Here is a 14,284-nt window from a genome sequence, read left to right on the forward strand (position 1 = left end):
GGGCCTTACATGAGGTAAAACATCTATGACTGCCGAGGGATATATTCTACATTTTGTAAAGACTGCAATCACCGTTTTTCCTCTCACTTCTTTTGGTTAGAATGCAGATACCATCAATAGCAAATCTGTACACATGGACATGCCCTTGACCAAACTCGGCACAATGGAGGAGTCAATCACAATCTGGTGCACTGTTTTGTTTTTTTTTTCCTTTCCTTTCCTATTTTTTTTTTTTTTTTTTTTTTTTAGGTTGGATCCACTAGAGGTCGTTAGAGCACTGTATAGAAACCCGTTTAGACAAGAGGTTGAAGTCAACAGATGAAACCAAACTGTCATGTCATTTGGGAAGCTTGAGCTTTGCGATTGTGGATCTGTTAATAATAAATTGTTTAAGAATTATAGTTCTGGGTTTCATGCCTTCTCATCCCTTTTGGTTTCAAGACATGTACTTTTTTAAGACGGATTAGAATTCCCATCCACTCTTTGCTGCTCTTGATTGTCACATCATAACGTTCTTTATTGATACAATGAAGCTGATTTATGTTTCAGCCAATGAACGTCCTTATACAGACGGATGTGGTTTGCCGGGGAAATTGCACCAATCACGACGCAGCACCCACTTACCAGAGGCGGGACTTAACCGTAAAAAAAGAAAGTTGGCACACGCCAATCATGCGCAGCACTCGCCGCTCATTGGTCGACCGTTATGAATGAGGTGGGTCTTGACGACGCACCGTGTGAGCCACTGTTGAAATTCCAGTGCTAACCAACTTTAGCCAGCTTGCTAACATGTAATTCAGCTAATGTGAAGAACTACATATACAGCGCTAAACTGGATTTAAATGCAAAAAAATATTTTATTTCCAACATAACAATATTGTTAAAAATCGTCTTGATGATTGCTACTGCGCGTGTCTCCTTAACTGCAACCAGGACATGTCCAGTTAGCCAGAACGCAGCAATCGGTGGATAACGAACCTGGCAAGCTAGCCAGCCAGCCAGCCCGTTTCTACTGGGTCTGCGTTGAGGGATTTTGACAGGTTCCATCCATCCAGAGGACAATAATAAGCTGGTTGCTGTGACTACCATGAGTCCCGCGGGCTGCCCCCACGTCAACGGCTTCAAAGTGGACAACTGGAAGCAGAACCTGAGGGTTATTTATCAGTGTTTCGTGTGGAGCGGTTCAGCCGAGACCAGAAAACGCAAGGTAACAAGTGACAGAGGGAGACGAGTGGTCAGAGGAAAGGGATCCTAAAACGTAGCTACGCCAGACTGAGTGTGTGTTTGTGTATGTGTGCGAGCTGAGCTGGCGTCCCGTGCGTGGACACTTCCCCCCCGCCTGTCAAAACAACACAAACATCCGACACTCTGAATGCCAAAGTACTGTTTGCTCTCAGTCAAATACTACCCCACGCTATAGTTTCTCCTTGGTATCTATCAGGCTAAAACTAGCCTACATAGCAACCACAACAGCACAGCAGACCAAAACTGAAGCAAACTATACGAGCATCACCGTGGTAACCCCTGCACAGCCGAACGTTAGCTTACTTCAAAAGCTAGAGACCGCATTATAGATTAGAAGGCTGATGTGCATCGGTTGGCTCTGCGCCTACACTGGCTCCACTTCCTTCCACCAGCATCAGGCTACACGGTGCTATTTCCTCGCTTGGGGGGGCAATAATAATTGTTTTAAACTCAACTAAGCTTACTCTCTACCTGTTATCCTGCAAACCGTAAGCAACAATGACAGATATGCAGCTATCTTTGCACTGCATGACGGGGTCAATACGACGTTGTTAAACTGTTAAAGCAATAGGGTGTGTGTGTGTGTGTGTGTGTGTGTGTATGTGTATGTAATCAGTCAGCCCCTCTTTCACATGGGTACAGTTTGTTCGTATTCTTTAGAGAGGGAAACACATTTTATTGCGTCCTATTTATTGTAAAGATCAACAACCCATGGACGCAGAGCAGATTTGCAGAATATTAGCATGTTGTGCATGTATCTTGTGTGTGTGTGTGTGTGTGTGTGTGTGTGTGTGTGTGTGTGCGCGCTTTGGCTGCCCCTACATGCATCCTGCACTGGAATGGGCTCTGGGACAACCCCATCCCCCTGTCATCTGTCATGGGATCAGTGGGGAGCTTGTTGTCCAGGAGGCATGTTTACTGAAATAAATGGTGTAAATATTAGCAGGGTCTCCTCCTGCCCCCCCACCACCACCCTACCCTAAAGAGCAGACAAGGCTGGTAAAAGGGCTCACATCCCTCCTGGGCATTACCTCCCTATTGGCAGTGCATTCTTATTGATATTGATCGTGGCTCAGTTTTCCACTCAGATGGAAGCATGGGGCCCACAGGAAGCCCTTACACATTTAGTTCTTTTTTTGTTTTTTTATTCAATGGGACAATTACTCTAAAATGTCTCTGAAAAATCTTCAGTCTTTAGTCAGTTGCAGTCAATCCCAAGAGGTGACTAATCACATCTGAAGGACAGTTGCATTGGATATTACCAGTCCACCACGAAACAAACGTATGTTTCTCAAGATAACTGCAATGGAGCACAACCACCGGAGCCTTGCAGGATAATGCATTCTAATTTCCCCAGTGTTTCCTCTATGTTGATTTTGTAGTGGCGGCCCGCCATGGCAAAATTTCTGCCGCCTCGGTTTCAGAAATAGGGCAGATGCTCAATGTAGTTGCCGTTGCCTTTTTAAATGATCCTGCCGCTCACATTGCAATTTAACAACAAGTAAAACTATTCAGAGGTTATTGGGTACGTCCAGTTTAACTCCACATACTGTTGTGTTGATGTAGTTTATTGTCAAAACGTTCGCTTTCTTCCAAGTCGACTATTATTGTTGTTGTTCGGACAGAACTTCCCCCACTGCTAAAAAAAAATCCTCAAGGAAACACTGTTCCCCATGATGTAACAATACATTATGCATAAGTAAATTCATAATTACTCATCCTCATGTTTCATTTACAAATATTCCCACTTCTTCAGCTGGTAGGAGCAGCACTTTGAATATGTGTGCACCAAGCTACCACAAAATAGATGATGTAGCACTCGGCTGACCGTGTGATAATGTCCTCACTTCCATTTCTAACCAGGATCTTTCCAGCCCATTACCCTCTACTGCTCTTCTCGCATAACATCCTGCCAGCAGATGGCTCGTCCCTGACATGGCAGCGCTCGCAGAAATATGACATGGACAGAGCTTGGCGAGTTAGGAAGACCACAAGGCATTACTGAGCGTGTGGCCTATTAGTTAGTACATGGCCAGTGTGCTGAAGCAGAACTAATGTATGTCCATGACTGGGACTGGGTACCGAATTCAATAGTTTTTAGGCAGCGACCTGCAGAGAATTGAAAAATGCCTTCTTTTTCACGGCAGAAATGTTGACATGTCATAGTAGGAACAGCACAGGTGTATTCAAAACCATTAATGTCTGCTGTGATAAAGGTCCACACCCAGTTTCAATACATGCTAATCTCATCAGCAACAGTCAGTCAATAAGCATGCAGCATGCTTGTAGCAAGATCTTTTATGCTGGTAATTGGCTGTCTAGCGTTGCACGTCGAAGAAACGCACAGGAAAAACTCTAGGTACTACGGCTCACGTAGTAGGAGCTGGAAAATAAACAAAAAAACATTTGTGCCGTGATGTTAATTTCTTTTTGTTAAAATATGAAGTCTGTATCCACGACGTTCCACTTAACCATAAAATGAAATACCATGTTAAACATAAATATATACTGATTTGATTACAGCAAAGACAACGTCGGCAGTATTGACGGCAAAATAGGCTACAGAATATTTCGTTCTGTAATGACAGGTGCAATAGGCCTATTAGAAAATTGATTTTTTTTTTTTTTTTGAAATTACATTTATTTAGAGAGTTAGAGACTTTCAAACATCAACATGTCATTTATTAAATGTATTCGTGTCAAAATGACATATAAACATCTTTTCCTATTTTATTTTGCCTGGAAACGCTTCCAACACGCTTGCGTGTCGCCTTAAAAATAGGCGTGGTCCTATTTCTAGCATGCACGCGTTTTCGGCGCGGCTCGAGCCGCGCCTGAGACGTATGTGTCACACAGGCAGTGTGTAAGCTCTAACCTGTTAACATGGGAGCCGAAATAAAAACGGACACGCCACGCAGCCAGTCAGCCATAAGTCAGCCTTATGAGGACTATGGTTAACTGCTCCTCAGATCTCTGCAGGGTAAATCCAGACAGCTAGCTAGACTATCTGTCCAATCTTCTGTCCAGTTTTCTGTCGCACGACTAAAACAACTTTTGAACGTAAACGTGTTCCTCAGCACTGTGGAGGAAGGTCTGGCAAAGCGAGACTACTCCATATGGGACTCCTGCTGCCATGACAGCAGAGGATGTAAGGATGTCCCATTCCTACATGAATACAATGTTCTCAGGGACCAGAGAAGTAAACATGAACCTGCCAGTTGGAAGAATGAGTGAGGGGGGGGACATTGTTGCATATTGATGCCTTTTTTTTTTATTATATATATAATTCATGTGCTGTCTAAGCACTTACTCATGGAGGGGTGTGTGTGTGTGTGTGTGTGTGTGTGTGTGTGTGTGACTGGAATAAGAATAATGTTTTTTTTTTTGTTTTCTTCCATTTTGCGTCCATGTCCATGTTTAGGCTGGCATGTCAAGTATGTGCTTTTTTTTTTTTTTTTTAAAGATCTGACTTGCATATTACTTAAATGTTGTTAATGGAGTTGTTTGACATTTAGAAAAATGCACTTATTTCTTTTTATTTGCAGTTAAATTACAAAGAAGAAGAACAAAACCATGCAAAGAACACGACACAAGTAAAGTGACGCGTGATTTATACTTCTACACCGAAAAAAAATCTACACCGAGGCTACGTACTAGGGGTGCATGATACATCGACTCAGTATCGTTATCGCGATATCACGATGCGCAATATTATATCGGAAGTATAGATAAGTATGCAATATTTAGTTTATTTTGTGGAGCGCTGCGTCCCGTCCGTTGGCTGTGTGGATTAGTTGTGTTTGATTTAGAGCCCTCTTGAAACACTATAATGATCATGTTTCATTGGCCAGTAACCGTGCCACTTACACATGTTAGTGCACGTCAGCGCACGTGACAAACCCTATGGAGCGTACCACGTGTGTGCATATTTGGACAGAGTGACAGTGTAAGTGAAGAAATAGATAGAGACAACTAAACGGAACAAATCAGAAGCGAAAGAAAAGTTATGTCCTGTTCTCTTTATTTATATATTTTATACTGTACAACCAGTAAAACATGTCCTGTTCTGTAGACATGGTCCTTATTTATTTATTCATGTTGTACCAGTCCAATATGACCGTCAGTTGAAGTAAACCTTGTGTTGTATTTGTATGTATATGTTTAAAAATATCGAAATTAATATCGATATCGCAATATTCCTAACCGATATTGCAATATCACATTTTGTCAATATCGTACAACCCTACTAGGTACGCAGACACGAACCTACGCCGTAGCCTGACGTGCAGCTCTCGAAAAATGTGACTACACGTCGCGGCGGCACACGTCGGGGCTTGGTAGCTTTGCATCCCCCCCCCGACTCATTTCCTGGATCTCTTTCTCCATAAACAACATGAAATCAAGATAAGGGTTAACTTTTCCCGCCGCGGTCAGAAAGCACAGGGGAGACACTTTGTTTCTCCCACCATGACTCTAGAGTCGGTACTCACTCCGAAGCTAATCCGTCACTCTCTCACTCGCTCTACCACACACTCCCCACACACACACACACACACACACACACACACACACACACCAACACGCAAGTATAAACTTCAGGCCACTTACGTATGCTACGGCGAAAGCTCTGCGTGGAGCCTGTCCCTGTGAACCATAAATCGCGCTTAAGTCAGAGGTTACAGATAAAACCATCTAAATAGCCTATATGCTTACTTAGGAAATCATTGCATCCCCAAAGAACACACCGACTTTTTGGGACTTGAGCTTATTCACCGTAACCCCCAGAGTTAGACAAGTCCATACATACCCTTCTCATCTCCGTGCGTGTTGTAATTCTCTCTGACGCCCCCACCGCTAGCCTAGTTTAGCCCAGATCCTGGAGGTAACCGTCTCCATCTAGCCTACTGCTCCCAATAAGTGACAAAATAACGTCAACCTGTTCCTATTTACATGTTGTTATTTGTATAGTCACAGGGTGTACAAATAACAAGGTCACATGAGACACAGCCATCTTCTAACCGTATACATACTGGGAACTATTTTCTCAGAAGGAAAGCTACTTCTGCTACTTGGGCGGAGTGATTAGCGCAACACCTGAAAAGCACCGTTGTTACTCTCTCTGCTCCTCACCACGGGGCTTCTCAGATGCTGCGAGCAAATATCTCCGCCCAAGTAGCAGCAGTAGCAATGCTTCGCCTTTCTGAGAATATAGTTCCCAGTTTGTATACGGTTAGCAGAACACATTTTGTGAACACATCAGACAGAATTTGACATTGAGATAAACATTTTGCAATTGGCATCTACATTTCAAATATCCCCTTCTCTTAGATCTTCAACTTTGCCCTTATGCCTTCTTCCGTCTCCTTCTTTCTCCCTCCCGTCTTTTCTTATTTTCCCTCGTCTCTTCTTCCACGCATTGCTCATTTCTTCTCACCTGCTCATATTCACGCTGGCTCATTGGCATGCCAGCTTCTCATCTGCATGCTTTTGAGCCACACTATCAACCCTCCACCCACATTCTCAGTTCAGTTTTACTTGATAGAGAAGTTATTATTTTGCAAGTTAAAGCCAAAAATTATGAAGCCAAGTCAGGGCTGGCCCTTACAAATGACTACATTTCATTACACCGTGATGATTCAAGAGACATTTGACATTTTGAAATGTCAAAAAAAAAAAAAAAACGGTGTCCACCACAACTTCCTACATGTGTACTGTAGCTCTCCCTGCTGTGGTTGCATGGCCGTTAAATTACATGGTGCATTAGAATATTGTGCGAACAATTGTGGTAATAATTCCCTTTGCCTCTCTGTTAATGCCTCCCTCCTCCCTCTCTCTGCCCCATCTCTTCCAGGCCAAGTCGTGTATCTGCCACATGTGTGGTGCCCACCTCAACAGACTCCACTCATGCCTCTACTGCGTCTTCTTCGCCTGCTTTGCCAAAAAACACATCCACGAGCACGCCAAGAGCAAAAGGCATAACCTAGGTATGGCAAACGCACACTCTGGGGCCATTTAGCAGACGACTGCAGTATGCGGTACCTACTGCATACTGCGCTCATCAGTAGCATGCAGGATCAAACGAGTAAATCATTTTATTCTGCAGTATGCTAGGCCAGGCTGAGCCTTTGATCAAGCTCTTAAAGCACTGGGCAAAAAAAACAACCTCACACCACCATTGTAAATGAAAAATATAACTTCTTGAACTTTGCAATTTCTGTTTGTTTACTTTATAAGATGCTGAAAATGTAAGAAACTGAAACTTAATTTTCTTACGTCTTCATTTCTGTGAAATAAGCAAATAAAACAAACACTAATTATGAACTGAAATATTAAATCTAACGTATATTAGAGATGCACGATATATCGACTAAATATCACGTTGTGCAATATCAATATCGAAAATGTACCAAAAAGTATGTAATATTTATTTTGTGGTTGTATGTGTTGTGGAGCCCGCATATTTCACTGTCTAACATTACAACCAACCTCTTTTCTCACCTCAAAAACCACCACAAGACACTTTACGATGAGTGCGGATCGGGCCACATTTTTCCCGAGCCCGACACAGTTAAAATCTTGTTTTTTTTTTCTCATACTAACGACACATACGTTTGTTTGTGTGGAAAGCCTGCTTTTATTAAGCAGCTGCACGCATCAGTGCACATGGGGAAACAAGCGCATGTTAACACAGGCGCGCATCTAGATAATAAGCTTTTTTTAAATAAAAAATGTTCAATGCCTTTATCGCGCTGATGTGACCGAGCCCGACCCGAACCCGAACATCATTTCTAAATACCTGTCCGAACCCGGCCCAGCCCGTCGGGTACATCTAATGCTCTTTGACATGCTCCCACAGTGCTTTTTTTTTTTTTTGTTTGTTTTTTATTCCGTTGTGTTGTAGTTCTTTCTTTCGCTATTCAAAACAGAAACCGCTGTATTACTACAAATGAGACGAATATGCAACTTATATTGCAGCCGATCAGCTTCCGTGGTATTACAAGACTGTACCACACACATAAAACAGATTTTATTATTCAGCTATGGGGAAGTTGGAAGTTTAGCGATATTTGTCTTTCATTCATAATGGTCTTAAAAAGTCTTAAATTTGACTTGGTAAAACCTGCAGAAACCCTGTAGTAATATCCCGAAAAAAATGTTTATGTATTTATTCAGGTTCTACTGTCCGTTTTAAATGTACCCTTGTGTTGTTTTAATATTCTATAAATGTATTTCAGTGGGTTTTCCCGTAACTTTTGTGTTTTTATATATGTTTAAGAATATCGAAATAGATATCGACATCGCAAAATTCATGCTCAATATCGCAATATTACATTTTGTCAATATTGTGCAACCCTTGTGCACACACACAACGGTGTAATGCTTCTCTCAAAACAAAAGCTGCTAAAAGGGCTAATTATACACTTGAGTATAGCTAATGAAGATGTAGCTCGGTGTGATTGCATAAAGCGCTGACGGTTCAGAAACACCAGAGTGTGTGTTTTTATCTGTCTCTATATTTCAGCTTTAAAGGGTTATTTTGTTTTTGTTTTTTTCAACCTTGGCCCTATTTGCCCATAGCCTGGTCCTACCAGACTCTGGTACATTTCATTAGTACAGAGAGTCTGGCCACTCTCCATTGACAAGTGTTAACTTCCTTGAAGGTGGGTACTCTGTTGAAGTTTAAAACTATTGGATCTGGCCAGATCCGCCATAACCAATCGCTAACGTTTGGTCGTGACGTCAGCTTAGCATCTCTAGTGTTCGCCTTAGCCAACTCCTTCACCACTAACGGAGCGAGCTGGAAAATCAAACTTTTCCCGAACCCCGTGGGGAGGAGGACCACAACATCATGGCCACCAACACAACTCAGCAAAGATTGTTCTTGCTCGGGCTTTAATTTCTGGATATTCGGCAGCGTTGCCACAACGGACCGAATGGCTTCGCTCGAATCTTTCTCTGCTGCCATTACGGAACTACAAACTCAAAGTAGCGCACAACCTCAACGTCATCATTCTCAGCCACTCCTGTTCGCTGATTGGACCGCCAAAAATTTGGTCAGAGAAAACCCAAGACTATACCGCGAACCCAGACGGAGTACTGAACGAAAATGAAAATTGAGCAGAAGTATGTAGGAGGGCGGAGCCAGGCTAATTTGCCCATGCATTGGTGTCTTAAGTGACTAATGTAAACAGAAATCTTTGAATTTGTTCAAGTACTGAGGGAGAACGCTGTAACTGGCAGCTGCGATACAGGCTGCTATGTAATCTATAGGGCAAATGCGCATCGTCACTTTCCGTCTCACTAGAAGTGCTGTTTTTACCACTGACAAGCTCTGATTGTTTTTATAAGTTTCTGACAACATTATGGAAAGGATCCCTACAGAGATAGATCTTTATGTTAAAGCGTAAGATCGAAACAGCCAGAAAATCGCAATAGCCAAACCCACCATACTCCATAAATAAATAAACAATGCTTTTAGCGTTTAAAGAGCCAGCATGGTTTCACATGTAAATGGGTGAATTAAGGGTTTATTTCAGCCAAACCAGAGCGGTGATTGGAACAGCGGTAAGACGAACCAAGACGGCTTTTGTTTTATTTTGTGTATGTCGACTTCGAATGAAGTGTGATTTACGATGGTAAAATGGGAGTCTGGTCGGTTTGGCTATAGCGATTTTGGGGATGCGTCATGTTAAACAAAAAGGATCTTACTCTTTACAAAAAGGTCGACCTCTGTAAGGATCCGTTCCATAGTTTTGTCAGACATTTAATACAATAACACAATAATCTGAGCAGGTCAGTGGCAAAATGGCACTTTTAGTGGACGTAAATGGAAGGTGCGCAATTGCCCATTATCTGTAGGCTGCAGCGCCGGCCTTGTTTAATACTGAACCAAATAAAAAAAAAAAAAAATGTTGTTTTCCATCAGTGACTTCGACAAAAAAGCATAGGAATATAGGGTCCAGGTTGGAAAAAAAGCCGAAATTACCCTTTAAGTTAGTTATATATTGGACTTTGCCTGGCTGTGACATAGTTGTGGTTTTGTTATGCATTTAAGGAAAATTATCAAGAGCAACAGAGCGAGCTATTACGCAACCTGGTGCAACATAATTGCAACTCAGTCTAAAGACTTCTCAGTCTCGTGGGGGATTCGAATGTCACCTGTGTATTTGGCCTCATGTAGCCCATTAGAGCAAGCACATGCATTAGTGAACTTCCTAATAAATAAGGACTGAGGTCTGTCTTGGTGGCTGATTAAATTAAGCACATATACACAAGCTAAGATTCTACTTCATTGTGTATACGTCCCTGTTTAACCTGACTCCAAAACCCTTCAAAACATTCATTGGTGTGTGGGTTCATGGGGTTATTTTAACACAAAAATGAGATCTGCCTCCACCTTGTTTTGACAGGATTGTTATTCCAGGCCAGAGAAGGCAAGGTAAAACACTGCACATCAGTGATTTGAGTGGTAATCTGCATTGGATTTGTCAAAATATTCTCCCTTAAATGACAGAGAAGGCTTCTATTTTCACAGCTGCAACGACCACACTGCGTTTCTCACCACAGCCTCGCATGGAAGTCGCTTTGTTGGCGAGCGTTCACCGTGAGGAACGGGAAAGTTGTATTACAATTCGTCAACGAATAAACATATTTGCATCAAACAGACACAATCTGGATGGCTCCGGATTTGAACAAAGGGGTGGGTGTTTGCCGAACACCAAGAACTGTTGGCTGCCTTCCCCCTCCACACACTACTCCCACAGGGACACACCACACTGCATGTAATAATCACAACGTTGCACACAAATCTCCTCCAGAACAGCATTGATGCTCCTTGACATACTGTAGATTAGAACTGTCAATCTTCCTCTATAATACCATTCGAATTTCATTGTTTTTATTTTTATGTTTGAATAATATTTGAATATTTAATGCTCAAATGCAGCCTGTTATTAATATGTACTACACTACTCAGGCTTATTCATTGTCAATGCCATTATCAGCATGTGGTTGTTGTTACATGTTCTGTCCACTAAAGGGACTTCCAACATTAGCCTGGCCTTGAAGGGGACTTGCGTCATGGCACTTTTCATTTCTGGCACGCCACTTTGTTTACATTAATTTTCCACCACGAACACAGAGTGACAAACCAAAATCAACAGAGAACTCTGCAATGTAACATTATCTAACGAGTGTATTGAAGCGGCTCTTTTGTTAAGGCTAACGGTGCTCGGTTAGCACAACTAAGCAAACGGTGTTGTCACTACTATTTTAGTGATTTATAATCAACCAGTGTCTTGTAGAGCTTCACGTTAATGACGATACAGCTGTTAGAAGTAATTAATTAATGAATATATGAAGTCGATGCTAACTCTGACAGCTGCAGGGCTGCTAACATAAACTTTAGCTGTCTTCATGAAGCTCCCAGCTAAGCTAACGTTACTATAACTTGCGACGCAGTTAGGAAGCAAGAACGAGCTAACTAATGATAACGTAAGCATGGCTCGGTGGATGTCGATTTTTAACGTCATGTAAAACTATTTCCCATTTCCAGCCGCAGCCTGTAACCCCCCCTCCCCCCTGTAAATATAATTATAACCAGGAGAGAAGCCAGTCATTTGAGTTTGTGGCAAAACCATTCTGTGCTTGTTTTTCATTTTGTGACGTTTTATTTGAATAAAGGTGTATTTTTTTTCCTGTCTTATTTCTTTATTGAAGTTTTCTTTAAAATAGTGTTACAATTTCGTCTCGTCTTCTATCTCGTGAACCCAGTCTCGTGTCTCGTCTCTCGTGAGCTGGGTGTCTCGTCCCACCCCTAATAGTATACATAGTATATTGAGTAATGTAGTGCAGAGTATGCGATTTCGGACCCAACCCTGAATCAAATTCAGAATATTGTCATATTCTGAATAATAGTAGAATATTGGTGTGCGTGTAAACATACTCGCTGAACGGAGAGAGAGAGAGAGAGAGAGAGAGAGAGAGAAAACAAAAAGAAGAAGCACAGACTCCAGAGGCAACGTTCAGTAAACACCAAATGGCATATTATCTTCAACACAAGGCATCGTCCTGTTAGAATGAATGCTGCCGTGATACCAGCTCTCTGCGCCCAGTAGCGTTCAGTTTTATTCTCCACATAATAGAATTAAGACTGTTTGGGTACGTTTGGGTACGTTACACTGCGGTGTTTTGGAGGAGAACGCTGGCGCAGCATAGACACTCGGGGTTGTCCACGGCAAATGCTGGGGCGGGTGGTGCGGGGCGGGGGGGGGGGTGGTTTGGCAGATGTTCAGAATCTGCCTGTTTGTTTTTAGCCTTCGCTCGACGTTATCACTCAGCTCAGAAAGACCCGTGTGTGTGTGTGTGTGTGTGTGTGTGTGTGTGTGTGTGTGTGTGTGTGTGTGTGTGTGTGTGTGTGTGTGTGTGTGTGTGTGTGTGTGTGTGTGTGTGTGTGTGTGTGTGTGTCAGAGACACAGATTGTGAGTTTAATTAGGTTAGCTGCTGAATCAAACGCTGCAAAAATAGAGTGAGAAACCGTCTAATACGGAGGGAGAGAAAAGATTTTTTATGTTTTTTCCAAAAGGGACAGATCTCCGCAGACTGCCGAGAATGTAATTAAGTCGTCTTTAACAAACCCTGTGGAATTAGCCTTCATTAAACCCCCCCCGGCCCCTCCTTCTTCCTGCTTCTCCTCCTCCTTTCTCTCTTGCCGGTCCATCTCTTTCATCTAACCCGTTTTCAGCATTTTCGCTCACGGCTATTTGGTGAATGCTGTTTGCGGCCTTGTGTTGGGCTCATCCCTGTCTCTATCCTCCTCCTGTTTTGCCCTCCTCCCGTTCCCATGGTTACCCGATGACCCTGTCGATATCCAGAATTGTAAAAAGGATTTCATCAAATTGCACTTGTCCTTCTTGCTGTCTTTTCTCTTTTTCTCTCTCTCTCTCTCCCCTCAGTTCATTTAAGTTCTGTACTCGAGAGTACTTCCGTCCTTTCTTCCATACCTCCTTACCTTCCTCCATTCTGTCCAGGGCTGCAACAATATGTCGTTGTTTTTATAGTCAGCGCAATATCAACTGGCGCGAAAGACACTCAGAGATTTTTTTTTTTGTGTTAGATGAAAGAAAATATCAGCAGAAAACTGCACTTTAGAATGTAACTGGTATTCTTTTTTATTTTTATTAGTGGTGCCTTTTACATCCAATTCAAAGTTCAATTTGTTCAATAAAAGAATGTTTGTAATGATTTCCTTTTTATTTGTTTTAAATTCAAAAAACAGTGTGCCGAATAGGGCTGCACGATATGAGAAAAACATGCGGAATGCGATAATGTTGTTGAATATCGCGATAACGGTATTACTTGCGATAAATAAACAGACATTACAGTGTACTCAGTTCTGCATTTCTGCTGCTTTTGGTATTCCGCTAAAATACACACACATTGCTTGTTGAATTTCAAACAAATGAAAGGAAGCATTTTCAACATTATTTTATTGAACCAATTGAACGTTGAATTGAACGTAAAAGGCACCACTCAAAAAAAGAATGAGTTATGTTTTAAAAATCTCAGTGTCTTTTACCACATCGCAGCCTTTCGCGATGTGTTTACTGCGCCAGTTAATATTGCGATGACGAGAAAAGAACGATATATTGTGCAGCCCTAATCAGTCCCTCCAGGATTTCACAGCCTTTTTTGAGATTGTTGGAATTGGAATTTGTGGCAGCTTTTGTAAAAAATTGCAAAAAAAATTGCAATTTTTATTTGGGTATACTTCTTTAAAAATAAAAGGAAACTTGTTTCGGGGAAAATAAAACTACTCTGGGCTGAGTGTTTCTAATAACCTTACCAAAAAGACTCAGGATGCTGCAAATGTTGGTATAATATGAAAAATGGCTGGTGGATTTGATTAAATAATAATTTCTGTCAGTGGCTTGTTGATCTTTATATTGTTAGTTAATATCCTATCCTATCCTCATACGGTTTGATAAAGTACTTATTGGACTTTAACTTATCATTGCACTTACAATAATGAGCGTAGCTG

General features: G+C 41.9%; 1 protein-coding gene across 3 annotated transcripts in view; it reads left to right on the top strand.

The window, feature by feature from the left end:
* Positions 1–660: 660 nt before the first annotated feature.
* Positions 661–14,284, top strand: part of usp22 (ubiquitin specific peptidase 22) — a 45,956-nt gene continuing 32,332 nt past the window's right edge. The window contains exons 1-2 of one of the 3 annotated variants that reach the window (XR_004896327.1): positions 661–1,207; positions 7,097–7,229. Coding sequence is in view for 1 of the 3 variants with exons in the window: in XM_031295345.2 (XP_031151205.1) it covers positions 1,088–1,207; positions 7,097–7,229 (253 nt within the window). In the remaining 2 variants the exon portion in view is untranslated. The remainder of the gene's footprint in view (positions 1,208–7,096; positions 7,230–14,284) is intronic. The other 2 variants (XM_031295345.2, XM_031295347.2) reach the window with 2 other exon arrangements.

This window comes from Sander lucioperca, chromosome 22 (genome assembly GCF_008315115.2).
Source record: "Sander lucioperca isolate FBNREF2018 chromosome 22, SLUC_FBN_1.2, whole genome shotgun sequence".
In the NCBI taxonomy this organism is placed as follows: domain Eukaryota; kingdom Metazoa; phylum Chordata; class Actinopteri; order Perciformes; family Percidae; genus Sander; species Sander lucioperca.